General features: G+C 44.1%; 2 protein-coding genes across 46 annotated transcripts in view; both read left to right on the forward strand.

Moving 5' to 3' along the window:
* Positions 1–4,121, forward strand: part of clasp2 (cytoplasmic linker associated protein 2) — a 47,782-nt gene extending 43,661 nt beyond the window's left edge. For 41 of the 42 annotated variants that reach the window (XM_025008098.2, XM_037975579.1, XM_037975581.1 and 38 more), the window contains 6 exons: positions 650–830; positions 923–1,116; positions 1,206–1,334; positions 1,510–1,716; positions 2,010–2,126; positions 2,640–4,121. In XM_025008098.2, the coding sequence (XP_024863866.1) occupies positions 650–830; positions 923–1,116; positions 1,206–1,334; positions 1,510–1,716; positions 2,010–2,126; positions 2,640–2,717 (906 nt within the window). In that variant the 3' untranslated portion in view covers positions 2,718–4,121. The remainder of the gene's footprint in view (positions 1–649; positions 831–922; positions 1,117–1,205; positions 1,335–1,509; positions 1,717–2,009; positions 2,127–2,639) is intronic. The other variant, XR_005233144.1, reaches the window with a different exon arrangement.
* Positions 4,122–5,989: 1,868 nt separating this feature from the next.
* Positions 5,990–21,206, forward strand: ubp1 (upstream binding protein 1). 4 transcript variants are annotated; one of them, XM_017425145.3, is made up of 16 exons: positions 5,990–6,316; positions 9,995–10,146; positions 11,465–11,541; positions 11,618–11,723; positions 11,813–11,919; positions 12,044–12,196; positions 12,317–12,427; positions 15,644–15,751; positions 16,038–16,144; positions 16,219–16,282; positions 17,041–17,134; positions 17,406–17,496; positions 17,644–17,762; positions 17,849–17,991; positions 19,031–19,082; positions 19,178–21,206. In XM_017425145.3, the coding sequence occupies exons 1-16, from the start codon at positions 6,249–6,251 to the stop codon at positions 19,213–19,215; spliced, it is 1,590 nt and encodes a 529-aa protein (XP_017280634.1). In that variant the 5' UTR covers positions 5,990–6,248; the 3' UTR covers positions 19,216–21,206. The 4 variants fall into 4 exon arrangements, with proteins under 4 accessions (XP_017280634.1, XP_017280627.1, XP_037831535.1 ...); XM_017425138.3 differs by lacking the exon at positions 5,990–6,316 and adding an exon at positions 6,502–7,518; XM_037975607.1 differs by lacking the exon at positions 5,990–6,316 and adding an exon at positions 7,403–7,518 and having other exon boundaries at positions 17,044–17,134.
* Positions 21,207–21,422: the final 216 nt, after the last annotated feature.

Below are 21,422 nucleotides of genomic sequence, written 5' to 3' on the forward strand. Positions count from 1 at the left end.
CCCCCCCCCCCCCCCCGGAGGTGTCTGGTTGTGTTTTTCTGTAAAGGGCTCGTCTGTTGTTGTTATTATTTCTCTCTCTGAGCGGTTTTTGAAGACACAACTGTTAGAAAGTGTGCGCACCTCGATCAGTAGTAGTGAAAGTTACAGCCTATGTATTTCAGACACAACGCTGCCTTGATGTAAAACGCGCCACTCTAAACTTCCTGATGAACCAGCTTCCTGTGGGGCTGTCCAGATGTGTTTATTTATGTGTTACATTGCATTTAAATTACATTTTATTTACCTGACAACTAAGAGGAAAACACAGCTTATTTTACTTTTAACTGCTTCTAAATCCACAATAATCTTCTACATTAAACAGATGCCCTCTTTGAGAATTTAGCAATCACACAGCATAATATGGTCATATTAGTTTAATCAAATTCTGTTTCATATAGTGCTAATGGCCTTAGAAGTATTATTTCTGAGCTGATTTTTATAAAAAGAAATCGGAAGTTTATTCTGCAGATATTTGTTTTATATCCTCCTCTTGTACATGCAGCTTTACAGATTAGTTTATTATTTTTTACCTAAACCTCACTTTTAAAGTCTATTTTTTCTTATGTGTAATGTTTCTTCTGTCTTGTGTATTTATTTAATTTATCTCCAGGGTGGCAGCGGGACAGACTTGGTGGACGGAGGCCGCATGGCTCTCGACAACAAGACTTCCCTCCTCAACACCCCCCTGCTCTCCTCCAGCCCCCGGGTGGCCCGCGAGCACTTGTCCGACTCCCCCTTCAAACACAGCCGCAAAGATGCCAGCCTGGACGACTCGGAGCAGCTCGCCGACAGTACGCAAAAGCCCCCGCCTGACAGAAAAAAACAGCGCATTTTGCGATAACTGCAACACGTTGTTTTGTTTTATTTTTCTGTGTCCGAGCAGACAGCAACCTTGACCAGTCCGAGCTGGTGGCCGAGCTCCTCAAGGAGCTGTCCAATCATAACGAGCGCGTGGAGGAGCGGAAGGCGGCGCTGTGCGAGCTGCTGAAGCTGATCCGTGAAAACACCCTGCAGGTGTGGGACGAACACTTCAAGACCATCCTGCTGCTTCTGCTCGAGACGATGGGTGACACAGAGGTACGCACACACGGACACCGAGCCCGTATCAGCCGTACGCGGAGTGAAATTCCTTTCCTTTTGATCCTAAATCCCTTTCACTCCCTTAGCATGTGATTCGAACTCTGGCTTTGCGCGTGCTGAGGGAGATTCTTGGCAAGCAGCCTTGGAGGTTCAAGAACTATGCAGAGCTTACAATTATGAAGACCTTGGAGGCTCACAAAGATCCTCACAAAGAGGTAGTCTAACTATTACTCAGACTAAACGGAGATGCTGCAGTAAATCTGCTTTTGTTTATGTATTTCAAGTGCTTTAACTAAACTAAACCTTTTGTCTGTAATAGCCTCCAGTTAATAATAAAAAAAGCTTTGTCAGATTGGCTCTTTGATTTTGAATGTTTGTGTCTCTCTGAAGGTGGTGCGAGCAGCAGAGGAGACGGCAGCCATGTTGGCGTTGTCCATCAGTCCGGAGCAGTGTATCAAAGTGTTGTGTCCCATTATTCAGTCAGCCGATTACCCCATTAATTTAGCTGCTATCAAGATGCAGACAAAGGTAGTGGAGAGGATTCCCCGCGAGGGCCTGATCAGCATGCTGCCTGAAATAGTGCCGGGACTCATTCAGGTGAGACACGTCTAATACTTCAAATAAAATTCAATTTGTTGGCTCGGAATTGCCTTCTTGTAGTGCCGCAATCATCTTTTGTCTTTTGTTTTATCAGTCTCACAAGTTGTTAATCTTTTTTTTTTTATTATTTTAATGTTTTGTTTGTGCCGTAATGCTCGATCACAAGTGCTTCTTTCATAAAAATCTGTGCGAGTCCTTTCCTCTGTGCACAGCCTGCTCATAAATCCCGACGGCTCGTTTTAAAACAAAGAGCTGCGCTGCGAACTCATCCGTTTCATGTGGTTCAACAGGGTTATGACAACTCGGAGAGCAGCGTGAGGAAAGCGTGCGTGTTCTGCCTGGTGGCCATCTACGCAGTGATAGGAGAGGACCTTAAACCTCACCTCAGCCAGCTCTCCAGTAGCAAGGTGAGCCGACCTCACGGCTTTTCAGATATTCATTCGTCACAAGCCACGGTGCTAAAAAGGACAAAATATTAGAGTGGTTTTCATTGTGGTGATGCACTTTAAACTCTCTTCTTAGCTGTGCTTCTTTCTGATGTAGGACTATTTGTTTGTTTCATTTCAAACACATTTTTTACTGCAGGATATCGCTGGAATCATATTAAATAAACCATTAAAGAAAAGAAGCCACAGCCCGTTATTATTATTATGTAATTATTATGATGCATCTTTTAAAGCAGACTTTGGTAGAAAGGTTGACTTTGCTTGGAGGTTTCTCCCGATCCCTCTCTGCTGTGCTTCTGTTCTGTCCCGAAGCCCCTCCCCGTCTTGTAACCACGGCAACTGTTGACACAAGTTCAAGACTAGTTGTGTTTAGGTGTATATGTCACATACATGCTGACTCCTGTTAAAATGCAGCAACTAAAAAATATTAAATTTATGTTATATTTATTCATTTGTTTATCCCCCTGTTTGCAGCTGAAGCTGTTGAATCTGTACATCAAGCGGGCCCAGTCTGGCTCCAGCGGCAGCGAACCGTCAGCCGAGGGCCTATAGAAGTCACACGCATCCTCCCCCGCCCCCCCCCCGGGGCCGCCACAGAGCTGCAACCAATAGAAAACATCTGCTCACGAGATCACACCCAAAACATAGTTATAAAGACTTACAGGAGAAAACTGCTGACATCCACAACAGACATGGTGTGTACACACAAATACCGCCGGCACACACAGTGCTTTCCCGCTCCACTGCAGGACGGGAGTCGTGGTGCCGAGCAGAGGAACGTTGTAGTTCTCCTCACCATTATGGAGCATCCACCCTTGTTTTAGACTGATCTGAACCCTTAAATCTGGAATAAACCTTAACAGCTGCCTCCACGTCCACACTCCCTTCCATGTTTGTCACTAATCACTATGAAGATGCAACAGTATTTGCTCATTTGTCTGTAAAGCAGTGACGCATCTGCATGGTTTTGATTTTTTTTTTTTTTCTGAGGTCTAATATTCATCAAACACCGCGATGAAGAAACTGTGCAGTTTTCTGTTCCTTGGGTCCAGGTAGATGAGAATGTAAATTTACATTGTGTCATAGTTTGGGTTTATTTTACACAATTCTTTTTTTTTTTTTTGCGGTGCTTTTTAATACCAAGAGTTTTCTCTTTCACTCGCACATCAAAACACACTTTTTTTTTTTTTTTTTGTTTAGAAAGGTGCTGATAAACCTAAAAGGTACGACCGACCGACCGACTGACCCCTGCACAGCACTGACTCGAGTCTCTGCGGGTCACACCTGCTCGAAGCAAACACCGAACAGACAAAATCCAGAGTATGGGAGCCCTTATGTGCTTGGCTATGCATGAGACATAATGTAAAAAAACAAAATTAAATAAAACATTTTATTTGGGTCCTGTTGGCAGTTCAAATAGTGCAACCGGGGTTTTAATTTAATGTGAACTATGTCCGCCCCTTTCAGATAAATCCAAGATTGTTCTCCATTTCTCTAAGCTCATGTCCGATCAGCCCATTTCTGGGCAACGTGGAGAGGAAGACGGGTGCGTGCTGCTTGAACGAGGTGTGACAGGACGTGGCTTATTATCACATAGTGGATATGTATCGATATATGACATTAAAATAGAATATCCAATACCAGTGTCGTTAAGGAGTGTCCCCCAGGGGGGTGCACGCGCGCACCTTCGCCCATCTTCATTTTGATTTCCCTCTCTGAGTCTCGTAGTCTTAGACTCGCTCACGTTTCTTTTTCCTCTTTCTGCTGAGAAATTTGTAGAAATGTATTATTTACAGCTTTGGAAAAAAGAAAAAAAAAAGTCATGTTCTCACATTTCTTCTTTTCCTGCTCATTGTGTCTTTCTTTCCTTCCTCTTGTAACATTCTAGTTTTCTCTGTGCATTTACAAAGCTGTGCTTACAATAAAATAAAGAACTTGTACAGATCACGACAAGCAGCCGGGTCACTTTGAGTTTGGATTTCAAAGAACTGAAGGGTCATAAGAGAACCGTTACGTGTTTTTCCTCAAATGTTAGGAAGTGGTGAACATTTGCATCATGATTTTCCTAAGCTGACGTCCGTTTTAATTAAGGCAGATGATTGTGCACAAAGTCCTGGCTTGAATTTTTTCCAGCCTCGGTGCCAAATCCTCACACTTCTCCTTGCGAGGTGCTGCAGCAGGCAGAGATATTGAGAACAACATGCACTTGTTGCACTTGTTATATATAAAGTTGGCTAATTCAGACATGGTTTAAAAAAAAGAACAACATTTGCGTCTTATGCAATATAGCTATTTGGGAGACCGGTGCTGAATTTCATCTATGCATCTGTTCTCAGAACTGTATATTTAGGAGCAGCTGAAGAGGGTACCAGACCCGGCTCCGCTCTGATCTGCAAACCTCACCGAGTCCCAGGCTTCAGACTGCAGAGTCAGTTAATGCTTCCTGAAAGCTAATAGTTAGGAAAACATTGGTTACAGCGGATAAATAACACATTTTACATGAGCTTTACAACCCTGTGTAACCGAATTCTACTACTGGACAAGCTGCTGTTTTATTATTAATGTAAAAATACAAATTTATTATATTTATTACACAAATTGATAACTTGAAACTCGACTTCCTGCAACACGGATGAGCTGGTTGCACATTTAGGCAATGCACCAAATCCCACACCACAAAAATAAATAAAAAAACGCTTTAAATGAAAGGTGTTCAAGGTGCTCAGTGGCGCCTGTGATTACCGCCCACTGCCAAAATATCTCATGAACCTCCGGAGACATTTTAGTGAAATTAATTAGGCTGACTTCTACAACCGATTAACTTTTGGAGGAACACAAGTCACGATGGCTGCCACAGCCAGCAGACGTTAGGAAAAACACAAACAAATAGCCAGTTTTACAAATTTTGAGCTAAAATTTGGTGTGGTAGTAGCTGAGCATCATCACTTAAATATACGTTGAGCACTGCATGTTGCTTAAAACTTGTGACGTCAATCCTGTCAGTTAGCAAAATATCTCTTGTACGAATGGACGGTTATTAATGAAACTTCTGAAAGTAATCACTGGATGTACTCAGTCAAATTTGCAGATATTGGGCTAAAATTTGGTGTGGTAGTAGCTGAGAGTCATCCATAATTCATACTCAAATTAAACTTCTATGATTATGTGAATTAAATGGTTTATCTTGATATGTGTGGCCTTAAAACCTGAATATTACAGTTTTGTGCTTTTTTTTCTGCAATAAATCAGTCCTCGTCAACATTAATTTCTATTTTTGACAAAGTGACAAAAAATTTACTGTGTCAAAGTGAAATCAGATTTCTACAGAGGAATAATGTGCATAAATATTCACACCTTTAACACCAGTCAGCTCTGAGTCGATGGCCGAGAAGCATCCCCGTAGCATGATGCTCCTACCACCGTGCTTCACAGTGGGGATAGCAAGTTTGTGGCTGTGAGCAGAGTTTGGTTAACGCCAAACACTGCGTCCAATTTGGTCTCATCTGACTTTTTTTTGCAGCCTGCTTTTAGTAGACATGTCCCATATATTCCTTCCATCACTTCCTGATGGATTTATCAGAACTAAATGTTCAGGGCCTTGGAAATCCTCATAGATCCATCTCCTGACTTTTACTTTTAATTAACCTTTTTTCTCTGAGTTGCTTAAATGTTACTGACCACAACTTATTTAAAAGGGTGAAACACCAAGGGGGTGAATACTCCTTATAGGCCCTGTGTGTGTGTAAGACCTGACTTTTCTGAATTTTCTGAGAAGCTGTGGTCTAATTATGTCCCGAGGCGGGGTCTCGGTCCCCTCGGAGCCAAAATAAGACCCTGTCCCCGTCTAAGCAGACCTGCACCACGTGTCGGACAGCTCCGATCGGACGGCAGGCGATCACAACAAGTCGTCGAAGAGGATTTTTTCCAGCCGTCCACACTTTCGGCCTCCGCGGGTGGCATGAGTCGAGCGCCTCGTTGGTCCCGTCTGGACCTGGTCGGAACCGGGGCGAGCCGCGCTCCTCATCTGCCGCAGAAGTGACGAGCCAGCGGGGAGCGGCGCGACAGCTGTTCTCGGAGACGCAAATGTTGTTCTGGCAGTCCTACACTGAGAACTTCCAGGCTCCCGTGCAGAACTACAGCGGCTACACGCGGTACGCAGCTCGTGAACGTGAACGTGAACGACGTCATTCTGCCTTGACGCTCGCGACTAAAACCCTCGTTTTTTGTGTGTGTTTATTGCGTTTGTTTCACTTGTATGGTGTGGTTGTGTATTTGTTGACAGTAATAGTTATAGTTTCTGGGAGGCAGCGCGCAGCTACAGTTGGACACAATGACGGAAGCTCCGAGGCCTCTGATTGGCTGATCCGTCTGCGCTGGGTACGAGAGGCGGCTCCCGATTGGCTGCTTTCCGTGCTGGCATCGTCCCCGAGGCTGGCGGTGGCGGTGACCCAGCAAAGCTAGCTGAGCGCAGGCAGTCTCTGTATGTCGAGGGAGCCATGTTGATGCCCGTTTCCATGTCAGGCGTCGCGTTTCGGGCGGTTCGAGGATCGCGAGTGAAGGACGGGAGGCCTCGGCGGTGATTCGGGACCCGCGATGAGAGGAGCGGAGCGGACTGGGACGGTCCAGGCAGCGCCAGAGGAGGGGAGCTGGTCTTAGGTCGCCGGGGCAGTCGGCTCGAAGCAAATGAAGTTGATGCTAGCTAGCTGCGCGGACGCTCTGCGTGGGACGCAGCTTTTCAACTTCCAGGGATAATTTTTTTTTTTTAGCTCGTCGTGTGTTTCGTCTGAACGGAACAGACTGTCGGGTTACTCTGCCCGGGGTGACGGACGGGGCCGCCGAATCCGCGCCGAGCTTTCGTAAACTGGCTTCGTGGAGCTAGCTGCTAGCGGGGGTTAGCATGCTGACGACCAGCTCGCATCTTCTGTCGCGGCTGTTCGTTAGCTGAGGGAGCTCCAACTCATTGTTTCTCTCTCTTTAATAGAGTGGGGGGGAGGTGAAGGAAGAAACAAAAACAGGCTTTCGGAGGCAAAGTAGAAATATGGTGGTGAATTCACTCCCCGGGGAAACCAACGATTTCGCAGCCTAACTTTCCTCCTCCTGCAGTGTCGCTGCGAAGCTGCAGAGCTCCCCCCCTACCCTCGCCTCCTCCTCTTCTCCTTCTTCCTCCTTTTCCTCCTCTTACCTGAAGCAAGCTGGCGGCCCTCCGGGTGGAAGCCGAGGACAAGGACCTGGGGCCGATGGCCTGGGTCCTGAAGATGGACGACGCCGCCATCGAGTCGGGGCTCGTCCACGACTTCGACGCGAGTCTGTCCGGCATCGGGCAGGAGCTCGGAGCCGGAGCCTACAGCATGAGGTCAGAGACGGACCCGGCAGCTCCATCACGGGACGGTGTCGGCTCGTTTAGGGAGGAAATCACTCACATACACACAGACTCAACATTACAGCTCCCTCGTGTTTTATTGCCTTCCACGGGGCGTCATGTTTCTCTTTTGTTTTGCCTGCCAGAAGTCGGAGACAAACATTAGTTTCTCTAAACTCAACACACACATAAACAAGTCATACCATTCGGGGAAAGCTCGTTAAATCAGCCCATCCTGTTTTTTTTTCTTTTTTTTTTTCAAATTATAGGTGTATCACTGAATGATACACCAACTTTGCTTCAACAAGGAAGTCTGTCCAAACAGTATCTGGCTTTGTTTCTGAACCTGCTGGAAACAAAAGCTCGTCCTTTAGGTCTGAACCAGTGGTTCTGACTCTGTTTTAAGTTTATTTTTCTTGGCTTTAACATCAGAACCTTCTTCTAATTTTTCCTGTAATTCGGCACAGGGGTCACGCTGAACATTATTTCACGAAATGAGGCCAGATGTTATGATTTCCCTGCTGCTACGATCATTGGTTTGTTCTCTAAAGTGTTAAATGTTTTTAGTTTGCATTGTGTTGCACAGACATCTTTAATTTGTAGTTCAGTCCCTGTCTAAAACGCATCGCCTGCTGCCTTTCGTGCCAGAGTTTAGTCTAAGCTCATGTTTTGCAGAGGCATGACAGGACTGGTTGTTTGGATAAACTATAAAAAAAACAACATAATGTTTGTTCATTCTTTTCACGCTCAGAATATGTGTTGGAGTTGAGTCTCAGCTACTACCACACCAAATGTTTTGGTCAATATCTGCAAAGTTATAGCCATTTTTTTTGTCAGTTAGCTGTGGCAGCCATCTTGAATCATGTTGGCTCTGAAAGTTAATTGGCTGTAGGTGCACATCAAGTGATTTATTAAAATTCGACCAGCGGTTCATAAGATATTTTGCTAACGAACAGAGAGAGGCAAAAACATTATCATTCGCCTTTTAGAGGCGAGGAATGATTAACAACAAAGCAATGATTTAAAAACATGCAAACGCACAAATTATTACAAATAACAGGTACAATAAAGCGTCACTACACACTGTAGGACTGAAAAGACACTACCAACATCATATTTGCTCTGATAAAGTATTTTATCCAGCTAATCTTTTGTTGCTTTGTAGCAGTCCAGCAACAAAAGCTTTGTTTTTGTGGTGCTACCCTTTAAAAAAGAAGCATTGCATCAGATGCAGGTCACTTAAACATTTATTCTGAGACGTGACTTCTCACAAAATGCTGCTTAGTCAGCGCTTTGTGTTTATAATCAGTCTGTCGAGGATGCATGGGTGCTTCCTGTGTTTGGTTTTTAATGGCAGAAGGGTGACTTGTAGCGGCATTGTTGCTAAGCACCTGTTCACTTGCTTGTTTATAAGTTTGTGTGTGCTGTTTTGTGTGAAAGGTCAGTGGGAGGTAGTGATATTTCTGCGAGGAGGACACTCGTGTGTGTGCATGTGCGTGTCTTATCAGCACCCCCTTCTTCCATCTGCTTTTAGCGTGTGTTTATCTGAGCGTGACGCAGGTGTGTGTCGGTCACCCATGGGTTCAAGCAAGTTCGTCAGTCCCGAATTCGTGGCATGCATGGCGGTGAATTTGTGAAAACAGAGAATGTGCTATCTGTGATGCTCGGGTGGGTCGAGGGGTGCGGGTCGGCAGCTGGTAGGGACAAAATGTCTTGATGTGTTTCAGTGAAACGCACTCCTCGAATTTCTGGTTGCTGCCGTGGGTCGGGGTGACTTGGGTTGGCAGAATCAGGGCGAAAGCGATGGGTTTGACGATGCCTTCTACGTTTATAAAAAATATCAAAGACTGCTGCTAAATGGACTCGTGGCATCCTAAACATATGAGATAATGAGGAATAAAACACTGCAGTCTGCATTTTTCTTTGCATAGGCGGGATTTGTTTTTGTTTATTTTTCCTGTAACGCACTGAGATTTGCACGCACATTCGTCACGATTGACTTTGCACCCGCTGACACTCCCGGAGCGTTTGTTAGGGTGAGCTGAGGACAGGTTAGTTGTCTGAGCTGTCTGCCAAGTGTGAGAAATAATATACGTCAGCAGCCCAGTCTGACTCTGGGTGTTTCTGCTCATTTATCCTGCTGCGGCCTCATAAATACATAATAAGAGGACCGTTTGATCAATGGAAGGGCTCCAAATAAAGCGGGTCCATTTATTAAATCCGCCCTGTGACGGGGTTAAATATCGTTCAAGAATTTAAGCGTGACGAAACTTTCAGATGTGTTAAATAAGAAAAGTCTGGATGAATCAAGGCAGCACTTCTCTTTGCTCTGATCATGGTGGTAAACAAACAAAAAAAGATCAATAAACTACAAGTGAGAGGGCGGCAACAAAAGGAAACTGTTTGAGCTTTAAATGGGATGTCTTTGTCACATTTGTTCATGTTTCCTCTTTTTCTGTGTCTCTCTCAGCGATGTGCTGGCTCTGCCCATCTTCAAGCAGGAGGACTCCAGCCTGCCCCCTGAAACCACGACCAAAAACCCCCCATTCCAGTATGTGCTTTGCGCCGCCACATCACCCGCCGTCAAGATACAAGACGAGACGCTCACATACCTAAACCAAGGTGATTCACACGTCACTTCTTCTTTTTGTTCTTTTCCTCAAACTGTTAAAACTGCAAAGAACAGCTCTGGTGTTTGATTGATTTTAGACACTTTCTTGCATTCTGGAGTTGCACTTTTTCATTATCATTACATAAAACTAAACGTATCCCTCTGCCTTCTACACGCCGCGTTGTTTAAAACGTGCAGGATAGTGTTTCCCCTTTCTTGAGTTTGTTGCACACTCGTCAAGAACCGAGGAAAAATGGTTGTTTTCTCAAGGTGGGGTGAAAGTACAAAGTACGGGTGTCATCATTTCCGGTTTTCTGCACCAACCATGCCCACTCCAAATACTCTGACCGGTCACACGGTTGTTGTCGGGCCCGGATCATGTGTCGACTCGAGAACAAGCTGTGTGGACTCCCAGACCGGGGCTGCGAGTCAAAAACTGTGTCCTTCTTTTCTCGCAGCCTTGGGAGAGAAAGACAATGTAGCTGCCTTTATCCTCACGGCCCACTGCTCTGCAAGGTTTAAATGGGGGGGTTCATTTTCGAGGGCTATACCATTCATGAGCTCTGACGTTCACTTTTGCTTCTGGTGAAAGACGAAAAGCCACAAGATTTCTTTTCATTTCTGCGACATAAACTTTAATCTGTTCCTTGTTGAATCTTGCACTCTTCATGAGAGGACCGCCTGAAATTCTGCTGCTTTTACACTTATTTTAAATCCTAGCTCTCCTTAAGATTTCATGTTATTTAAATACATTTTTAACTTTTCACAGTATTTCAAGCTGTCTTCTTGCTATCGTGGGTTAGTAAGAAGACAGTTAGAAAATACTCATAGCAACAAGTCTAACCAGTTTTACACAGAATACAATTCGAGTGTGTTATGGATTGACGATGATCTCTTGTCACCCGAGTATTTTTATATGAGGGATAGCAGCATGACACCCGCACACAGTAAATTATCTGATGATTGGTTGGTGAATAAACAGCAGCTAATTGTTTTTTTTGTATGTTTTAATAAGTGTAATCAAAACTGGTAAAGACGTCATTTCAGTTGTTATTTCAGATATGTGATCTGGTTGGCCACAGGCAAGTTTTGTCTTACTTTTTTATCTTTTAGATAAACAGAATGAGGCCTGAGAGCTGATTGGATCAGTGAGAATTTCCAGGAATCATTCACAGTGTGGCTGAGAACTTCTTTATTTCAAGTCTCATCTAAATTATTGCACGAATGAATCATGTTTTTGCTATTGAGTCCCATTAAATTACGAAACACACACTCGGTCCTTTCTTGGTCAGTTTCATTTCTCTGTTTTGTGCTCTCTGTCTCGTTCAGGCCAGTCTTACGAGATTCGTTTGTTGGACAACAGAAAAGCAGGGGAGTTACCAGAGCTGAACAACAAGATGGTGAAGGTGAGAGAAAAATCGGATGAATGTGTGCTTCTCTTGACCGCCGCGGCTCATGTCTAACGCGTGCGTTTGTCTGTAGAGCACAGTGCGAGTGGTGTTTCATGACCGACGGCTGCAGTACACAGAGCACCAGCAGCTGGAGGGCTGGAAGTGGAATCGTCCTGGCGACCGTCTCCTTGACATCGGTATATACCTGCTGAGAAATGTTTACTTCGGCTTTCCCATGTGTGTTTGTGGGAGTTTCAACTCGTATGTCTGTGTGTGTGTGAAACAGATATTCCCATGTCAGTGGGCATTGTTGAGCCAAAGACTCACCCCTCCCAACTTAACGCTGCAGAGTTTCTGTGGGACATGAACAAAAGGACGTCTGTTTTTGTGCAGGTATAACACACGGGTGAACCTCAGAGACACATCCCACTCTCTTTCATGCCCCCCCCCACTGCATTTCCACATCAAACACGTGCTTTGATGGCACTGCGTCCTCTCGTCTCCCCACCGTCCGCAGGTGCACTGCATCAGCACGGAGTTCACTCCCAGGAAGCACGGCGGAGAGAAGGGCGTCCCCTTCAGGATCCAGCTCGACACGTTCGCCCAGGGAGACAGTGGGGAGTACACGGAGCACCTCCACTCTGCGTCCTGCCAAATCAAAGTCTTCAAAGTACACACTCGGCCTCTCACATGGAGCATTCTTGTCATTTTTTGTGGTTGTTTCTCAGCCCAGGCGGTGATTACGCTCGTCTTTAATATGTTCTTTTTTTCTTTTTTGTTTCCCGTTTAGCCAAAGGGGGCAGACCGCAAACAAAAGACTGACAGGGAGAAGATGGAGAAGCGCACTCCTCAAGAGAAGGAAAAGTACCAGCCCTCCTATGATACCACTATCCTATCAGAGGTCAGTCGGCGTCTGCTTGGGTCTGTCAGGCTTTTATTGGGGCTGTAGTGCTAATAATCATGCTGGTTCTTATCACAACGTCGTCACTTTACTGTGATCTGTTGTTGTGTTATCTGTTGAACCACTAAAGGCCTTTGTTCAGACCTGGCACCAGCGTGCGTCCTGGTTTAATACAGGACACGATTGGGCAGAGCTAAAACGAAGGTGTGGACGCACTCAGGACAGACTGAGGTTGTGTTCAGATCAGATTCAGAGGTGCCTTTTATTCACTTTTGTTTGGCAGCCTGAGCACAGATCCATCCTGGGCCACGTTAGTGAGCCATCTGCTGACCTGACGTGACTCCACACACACACCATTGTTACTCCATTGTTCCTGTTTTTCAAACATAAATAAACAGCTATATATTATAAAAGAAAAATATTGGCTTCGAACGATCTCTGCCAATATTCAGAAGATTTAAATATTTTTTTCCAAGATAGTTTTGTTTTATTATAATATTTAGTAGACTGCTTACTGAGTGTTTCCTCTGTAGCGTGATGTTAGTTCCTGTTTTTTGCAGCTTCTCTGTGTCAGTCATAGTGGAAGAATTTGAGTTTTCCAACGTTATGTTGGATGTGCACCTGCTTATGTTCACGGTGTAGAAAACAGCTGGTGAGCTGCAGCGAGCCGTCAGCGTTTCAGGGCGTTAAAGCTTTGGTTTCATCACAGTTGAGCTCTGAAAAGTTACGAATCCTTATAATGCTCCTTTACGTATTCGATGCTGTGTCTGTAAGGCTAATTAAAGGTGAAATAAAATATACAAATAATGAGTTGTCAGGTTTGTTCTTTAAGTTAAACACTATCATAAAACACTGCAGTGGTCCATTTTGCTGATTTAAAACTTTAATGACTCGTTTTTAGAGTTTTTGTGTCAAAATCCTAAAGTGGAGTGATTGTGTGGGCGGAGTTACCTTTTTAGTTGGAGATGTAGAAGGAGGTGGAGCCAGCTGTGGCAGGTCACTGAGGAGGTTACTGTTGCAGTGTTTATCAGGAAAAATGGAAGCAGAAGCTAGTACCGATTTGAAAACAGTTTTGGGGTTGTTTTTTTTTGGTCTGGAGTGATTCTGTCATGAACTCAGCTCCACGTTTCAGAAGGGGAACCCCCGAGCTTTACAATGATGTCACACAATCTTCAAGTAGCTTCCCATCTGGAGAGCGAGAGGCAGCTAGTGGAGGTCGGACAGCAAGAGACGGCGGGTGGAGGTCAGACAGCAGGAGGCGGGTGCTGGTCGGACAGGGAGGCGGTCGGACAGCGAGAGGCGGAGGGTGGAGGTCAGACAGGGTCCCGGTCGGACAGCGAGAGGCGGAGGGTGGAGGACAGATAGCGGGAGGCGGAGGGTTCCGATCGGACAGCGAGAAGCGGAGGGTGGAGGACAGACAGGGTCCCGGTCGGACAGCGAGAGGCGGAGGGTGGAGGACAGATAGCGGGAGGCGGAGGGTTCCGATCGGACAGCGAGAGGCGGAGGGTGCCAGTCAGACAGAGGCAGGCGGTGGTTCTTCTATTGAAGGTTTGTATTTCAGGTGGTCCTCCTCAGAACATTAACTCCAGTCAGTCAGACTCTGGGTTGTAATTTTCACTAGTAGCTAAACGAACCACATCCATCAAACCTCCTTGTCTTTCTTGAAGCTGAAGAATGATTCAGCTGTTGGAGTTTTGGTTCAGTTTACACAATTAATGACAACTATTTCACCTCCACACTGTCTGTATTTGATATTTTCTGCCTTGTCGGCGTTCCTGTTTTGATCTCGATACGTCACACTTCTGAATGATCACGGAAATCCTGTAGAGATAGGATTTTTTTTTTTGGTCTTTGATTATTAACTTAAAATTAGTGTAATTTTTAAATAGGGCACTCTGAAAACAAGCACCTTTTTATGAGTTATTTTAGCTTCAAAACACTTCCTTTAAGCTCATCAGTTTTTATTGTAAATACGACTGAATCTGAAACATGAATCAGGTGACTGAACGCATTCGTTCTGCAGATGTCCTTTTTGTTTATCGTCTGACTTTATGATGTGTCTACATGTTTTTTTGGATTGCAGAGCAGATAACAGAGATCTGATCACTAAGAGCGTGGTTTACCGCCACGTGTAAAGACTCACTTAAATCTGCCCGCTTGTGATTGCGTGATCCTCGTCAGAATCGGGTCAGAACAGGGCCCAAAGATGGCCTCGCTGCCAGCCTTCTTCTCAAAGCAGAAACTTTAGATTGGTTTTATTTCTGCTCATTTAAAACAAACCACAACATTTCCTTCTTTCCGTCGTTCAGCTTTGACGTCAGAACGCGTCTTTAGTGTCATCACATTTCTGTTTGTTTCCGGTAACTTCTTTCATTTTCAGTCAGACCTTTAGGTGTGGTCCACAGAGCGGTTCCTCCAGCTGCCTCCTGTTTCTTGCACTTAGACGCTTTTATGTTGCCTTGTTTTCAAATGAAGGTTGGTGTTACAAAAAGCATTCCCAAAACCCTGACTTTTATTAATAACTAGGTTTTAAAAAATCAAGTTTTAGGTAGCCATATTCACGATAATCCCACCCAAACTCTGGGTGTAACCACCTTTTTCTTTGCTTTTGTTTCTTCAACACAATAAAACATTTTAAAACCATCCTCCGGCTACACACCGCCATGCTTTAAAGCAAAACACTTAATCAACTTTTGTATAATTTCTGTCTCTTTGTGTTTATTTTGTTGTCGTGACAACAACTGAAACCACTTCCTGCTGCTCAGAAAAGGGGTAGTGTCTCACGGGTTGCAGAGACGTCAAGATGCAAAACAGGGTTTCTGAAGTGCAGATGTGGTAGACCACCTCGAGTTACTCACTCCAGGTGTTGCAGGAGTGACAGCCTGAACTACAAACATGCTCAGAGGAAACATTTTGTAATGTTGGGAAGCATCTCTGTTTAATTTTAGTTTCTTTAAGGTATTTTAATCTCATTGATGTTTCTTTTATTCTTGTTTCGTCAGGTCGGGTGGTAATAAAACCTTCCGTTTTGTACAACATCAAATAACATGTTGGCTCAAGTCTTTTCGATTTGATTTAACAGATGACACTGAGCCCAGACAAGCCCTTACATGTTCAGGTTTTTCATGGCGGTTGTGACTGGATCGACCTCGGTCTTGGTGTGTGTTCGTGTGTGGGTTGCTGGCTGGCTAACCTCTGCTGTGTGTCTGTGTGTAGACGAGGCTTGAGCCCATCATAGAGGATTCGGGCGACCATGAGCTGAAAAAGTCCAGCAAGCGGACACTTCCCGCTGACTGTGGCGACTCCTTGGCCAAGAGAGGCAGTGTAAGCACCCCCTCTCCTCTCCTCCGCTCCTCCTCCTCCTCTTCCTCCTCCCCCTTGCACCATCCACCTTCTTTTTAGGACACTCTTAGACCCTCGTTGGTGTGAAGGGGACGGAGTAATGCCTGACGTTTGTCAGTAGGAGGGGTGGAGACGGTGCAAAGCTAAATTCTTAGCACACATTAAGTTTTCCATAAAGTTTAAACTGTTTTTTTATTTGGAGTTGCCATTATATAATTTGCGTGGCCACAGTCACTGAGTATTTAGATATGTGTGTGTTTCTCCTCAGTGCTCGCCGTGGCCGGATGCCGCCTACGCCAGCACCACCCAGGCAGCTTCCCCCTCCTTTACCTCCACCCCGCTGTCCACCTACACAACTTCCTCAGTACTGGACAGGTACTCGAGGGCGTGACTGTCTTTGTCAGATGTCGTTCGTCCCAGAATCAATGATATTTGTTTGCTTTTCCCAGTGACTCGTCCTCGCCCAATCACCAGGCAGACCCTGGGGTCCTCGGGGTCCTCGGCTCCTCAGAGGTTAGTGGGTGGTCACACACCTGCACCACCTGGAAGAGTTACAGAAGCTCGGATTTAGGACAGAAGAGTGTTTGTCACAGGAGGGCGTGAACAGATGTAGTAAATGTTAAGGATGACGAGTTAAAATGTTAAATATTCACACAATTCTCAGCTTCCACACTCACCTAATTTTAAAATTTAACATTTTGTGATGCAGTTGTACGTATATTTATCTGTTTTTAACTCTTTTTTTTTTTTAAGATGTTAGTGTTTTTATTAAATAATGGATCAAAAATTGATGCTAAAATATCCAAAATTTCATTAATATTAACAAATTTTATTTAGTTATTGTCAACAGAAGATTAGTTTTTTTGTGTTGCTTAAAAATTTCACAACATTTTTGTCTGATTTCTGTTATAGTTTATGCTGAAAAAAGTAATCATTAAGTGAATTTACGCAAATAAACCAAAATCAAATAGTTTTAATGAGTAAGCACATTAGCACACTGTGCAAAACCTTTTAGGGTTACAGTGAATTTATATTATAGGAACGATCAATTTAGGTTTTTATCATTTAAAATGGTGTGTTTTGCCATCATTTTTTGCTATTTTACATGATACACAATCAGAATATTGTGCAGGCTTGAAGCCAGCTGCAGTAATGGTTCACAGAGGCGTCGTATATTAAATAAGCAAAGGATTTCCTCAAGATGTTCTGAGTTCTTGGAGGACATCAACAGACTTTAATGTCCGGATCGTCTCCTCTTTGCTCTTTCGCAGCAGTTGAGCCCCGCTGCCTCCATACAGGACACACAGAAGTGGCTGCTGAAAAATCGCTTCAGCTCCTACGCTCGACTCTTCTCTCATTTCTCAGGTAAGGGGACTTCCCGAACGCCGCAGCAGCCTGAGTGTAGATGGGAGGACTGAATGTTTTGGGACAGTCCCCATGTCGCTGGTGTCCACTGAGCCTCTTGATCCGTCCTCTTAGCTCTAAGCTGACATCCCTTTAATTTTGCACCAGGCTGGATGCATGATTGGCTGTGGGAGGGGGAGTTTCTAAAAGATTGAGAAGTTCAGTGTTTGACCTGCTTGTTGAAGTGATGCAGCACCTGCATTATGAGGATAATTAGTTTTTCTTTTTGTAGGTTCTGATTTGTTAAAGTTAACCCGGGATGATCTGGTTCAGATTTGTGGGGCAGCAGATGGGATCAGACTCTTCAATGCACTCAAATCCAGGTGTGGTGTTTTTTTTTGTTTCGTTTTGTCTTGGTGATGCAGAGCTACCTGTAGCTCAAACACAAAGAAGAGTGACCTCGTGTTTGTTCCAGCTTTCATTTGGCAAAGTGTCTGATTTTCTGTTTGTCGTGTATTTTGAACGTGCAGGTCTGTGCGTCCCCGGTTGACCGTGTACGTCTGTCAGGAGTCTCCTCAGGAGAGCCCCCTGCTGGAGAGACACTGCACTATTGAAAACGGAGAACACAGGAGCTCCACTAGTTTACACGGTCAGGATCCTGCTGGCTGGTGGTCTGCGGAGCACCGGAGTGTGTGGATAAGTCTGAGAAACCTGCTCTGCCCTGTTTCTGCGCAGTGTATCATGCTCTGTACCTGGAGGAGCTCACCGCGGCAGAACTCATCCGGAAGATGGCATCCGTGTGCGGCATTCCTCTGGGAACGATCAACCAGGTGTACAGACAGGGTCCTACAGGCATACACATCCTGCTAAGTGACCAGGTATCATCAGTGCACACACAGACTGATAGTTTGGGGTTTATTCATTCTTAATCGTGTTTTATCAAATGTGCTTAATAACAGGTACTACAGAAAGGTTTCAACTCACCTGAAATGGCTGTTTTTATGACTGTAAAAACCTGAAGCTTAAAGTTAAACATCATGTCGCCTCTGTTTGTGTATTACCAAACAAATGAATCACTGCAGAAATCGTTGAGAAATAAACATTAAAGCATTAAAATTAAAAATAAAGTCAGTTCCAAACTCCCTGCAGTAAAGATTCATTAATATCTCCCAGTTTTCTACTTTTAAATCTTAATCAATTAGTTTTCATCTAAAAAAAGACTCATTTAAATTAATGTCTGAGTAGTGACTTTATAAAACACACCCCATAAAGTCAATAACATTTACGTATGAATGAGCAAATGTGGAAAGAAAAATAAATGTAATATTTCTCATTTTTAAACCAATATCGGCACAAAATGGCATCAGAACATTGGGTCTGAGATGCTGAATGCCAACAGCAAAAATGGAAAAGGAAATGAGTAAATGTTATTCTAAATAAAAGAGTCAGGGTATAGGAATACAATCATCATGAAATAAATATATTTAATAAGAAAAGAATATATCTTTAATTCCTGACTTATTTTATGACTGTAGTGTATATATCATTTATTCTCTTTAATGTTTAAAGTTTTAATTGAACTGATTGAACAGAAAATAAATTACAAATTAAACCTTCCCTAATTTTACTTCTAATAAACTTGCAAACCTTCCTCAAATCATCTCTTTTTGTGTTGATTAATGAGCTGAGTCTAGCCCCGGGGGCAGAACAGGCGGTCAGTATTTTGTTTTTGCTCTTTGAATAGCTCCTCTGTCTGAACCGTCTCTTATTTGCATGTTCCTTACAGTCGCACGGTGGCGCAAACACAGTTGTTTTCACGCCGACCGACTTCCTGCTCCGATATCAGAGTTGTTGCTTCAGCGTGCCTGAAACAAACTGACTTTCCCCCCTCGTTTTGTTTGTTTGTTTGTCTTCCAGATGGTTTACAACTTGTCTGACGAGAGCTGTTTTTTGATCAGCACTGTCAAAGGTCAGCTGAAAAGTCTCCTGACGCACCACAGCGTGTTTATCTGACGAGGATTTAATGTGCTTTTTTTTTTTTTTCTCCCCCTCTCATGCGTCCAGATGAGTTTGGCGAAGGACTTCATCTGATCATGAAGTAGTGAGGACGACAGATGGCATCACTAATTCTCCACCCTCTGTTTTGGAGCAGCAGCCTCCTTCTGTCCCTCTCTGCCTGCCTCTACTCTCGCCGCTCTGCATCCTCTCGATCTCTTTTAATAATAGCTCGACGGAAAGCAGAGTTAAAGCCATGTAAATGTTAGAATCTGACATGGGTGCGTCCGCTGTTTCATATTGAAAACATTATTAACGAAGGATTAGTTAGAAGAAGAGACTCGGGAGGGGACGAGATCAGGGAGTAGCTGACTTTGTTTCTTGTGTTTTGATTTTATTTTGTTTTATTTGTCTCTCTTATTTTTTTTTTATATGGTTTGCGTGTGGAGAGGGGAGGGTGGAGGCTCCAAAAGAGAGGGATGGATGGTGCTGTGGCCTGCAGGAGATGAAAATAGTTTTCTTATTGCTCGTTGCCCTTCCTACACAACGCACACAACCAGCACTAGGCCAGTATTTGATTAAAGTGTACGGCTGAACAGCATGCAAATCCGTATGAAGTTGCTTAACAGAGAAGCTCACCTTACTCTGCTTACTTAACATTCTTAATGGGGATGTCTTAATTTAACTGATCCGCTGAGCTTGGTAACTCGTAAAATATTCAGACGGAATGCGTGGAAGTGCCCTCGGTTTGTGGCTAGAGGCGCCTCGATTTATTATTATTTTTGTTTTGTTTTTTTAGATAAATGGTTTTATGATATCTTGCCACATAGTCAGAACTTCATGTGACTTGCAGCCATATCTCTCAGCTCAACGTGTGTCCTGACCGACCTGCTCTTTTACCGTTTTTAGTCTATGCTTTATTTATGTCAGCTGTTTCTGTTGCTCTCGGTGAATTTACTCTTTTTTTTTTTTTCTGGTGCCATACCGGCTTACTCTCATCGCGTACAGAGCGTGTACACTCCGTCTCTGTACCGACTTCAAAACACCAGTGTAGAGAAACGTGCTTCTGAGATTTTGGCCACACAGACATGTTTAAAAACCTCTAACCGTCCTGTGGGGGGATTAATGCCTATTAAGAAACCTACTACTATAAAGTGGACCAAAAGGGTTACCAATGGGCACTTTTTGAGAGCTAAGAACCCGCAGTGGCTCATTAGAAGCACTAAACAAACTGGTGTAGAAGTAAATACACTTTGATGCTTTTGCTTTGTGCCTCCTGATTCCAGATCCTGCTTTGCTGCAAACATCCCATCATGCATCAGCGGCGCCGGCCTGGTTTGAGTAACCTACAAATCGCGTCGCCGCGCCCGTCTTTAAATCTTATTATGTAGCCGAACACGTTTTGGTTTCAGGAGCTGTTCTGAGAAGTGGCTCTCCGCTTTGGTTTGGTTGATCAGTTTTGGGGCTTTTTGTTTTTATTTATTTATTTTTTTCTTTTAAAGGAGGTTACAGTTTACAGTTCAGTGTGGCAGAACGCGTGTATCATTTTTGTGTTTTTTGCAAAGATTATATTATGTCGGGAGCTTTTCCTGTTAGTATGAAAAAAGTTGTGTTTAGCTTGCTGTTTAGTAAAGAGCATGTGGAAATCTGGGAGACAGATAAATTTGTCAATGAGTGTATCCCCCCCTCCCTCCTATATGATAGAGACCAAGCCTGCACTGAAAAAAAAAAAAAACCCACAAAATTCTACCTTGATGTGTAGTCTGTAGTCCTACAGCCCCGTCCCTTTCTTAGGATGAGGAGAACAAAAAGAGCAGATGTTTGTCTCGTCACCAGAGCCAGGACTGTAGCTGTGTGACGCGTTTACAGGAAGAAAACTGTTCATCAGCTCCTTTTATTAATAACAATAACCGGTCTGGTGAACCCTGGTGAGCAGCTCTAGTCTGCCGGAGCCCTGAACCGAACGCCTGCCCGTCTGCGAGCGCGAGCCGGAGAGGTGACCACTGTTAAAAGTCGACGATGCTTCTCGTGTGCACAGGATCATATGCTGGAGATGTACACAACCACATGTGCTGGGAATAAATGACTTCAGAACTTTCTCTGGTGTCCCGAATCTTTGTTGTTCCGGACAGTCTTTTTTTTTTTTACCAGAAAGGACCACTGTGAGCCTGATAACACTGTTTCTACCTGCGCTTAGTTTCACCTGAACGGTCAAAAGGAAAAAAAACAGTCCAGAGAAATCAGTTCAAATGTCTTTTTCCAAAAAAGACAACTGTGACATGTTTATTTTGTGTTTGCCTAACGAAGCTCTCCT

The sequence above is a fragment of the Kryptolebias marmoratus genome, linkage group LG5 (genome assembly GCF_001649575.2).
Source record: "Kryptolebias marmoratus isolate JLee-2015 linkage group LG5, ASM164957v2, whole genome shotgun sequence".
In the NCBI taxonomy this organism is placed as follows: domain Eukaryota; kingdom Metazoa; phylum Chordata; class Actinopteri; order Cyprinodontiformes; family Rivulidae; genus Kryptolebias; species Kryptolebias marmoratus.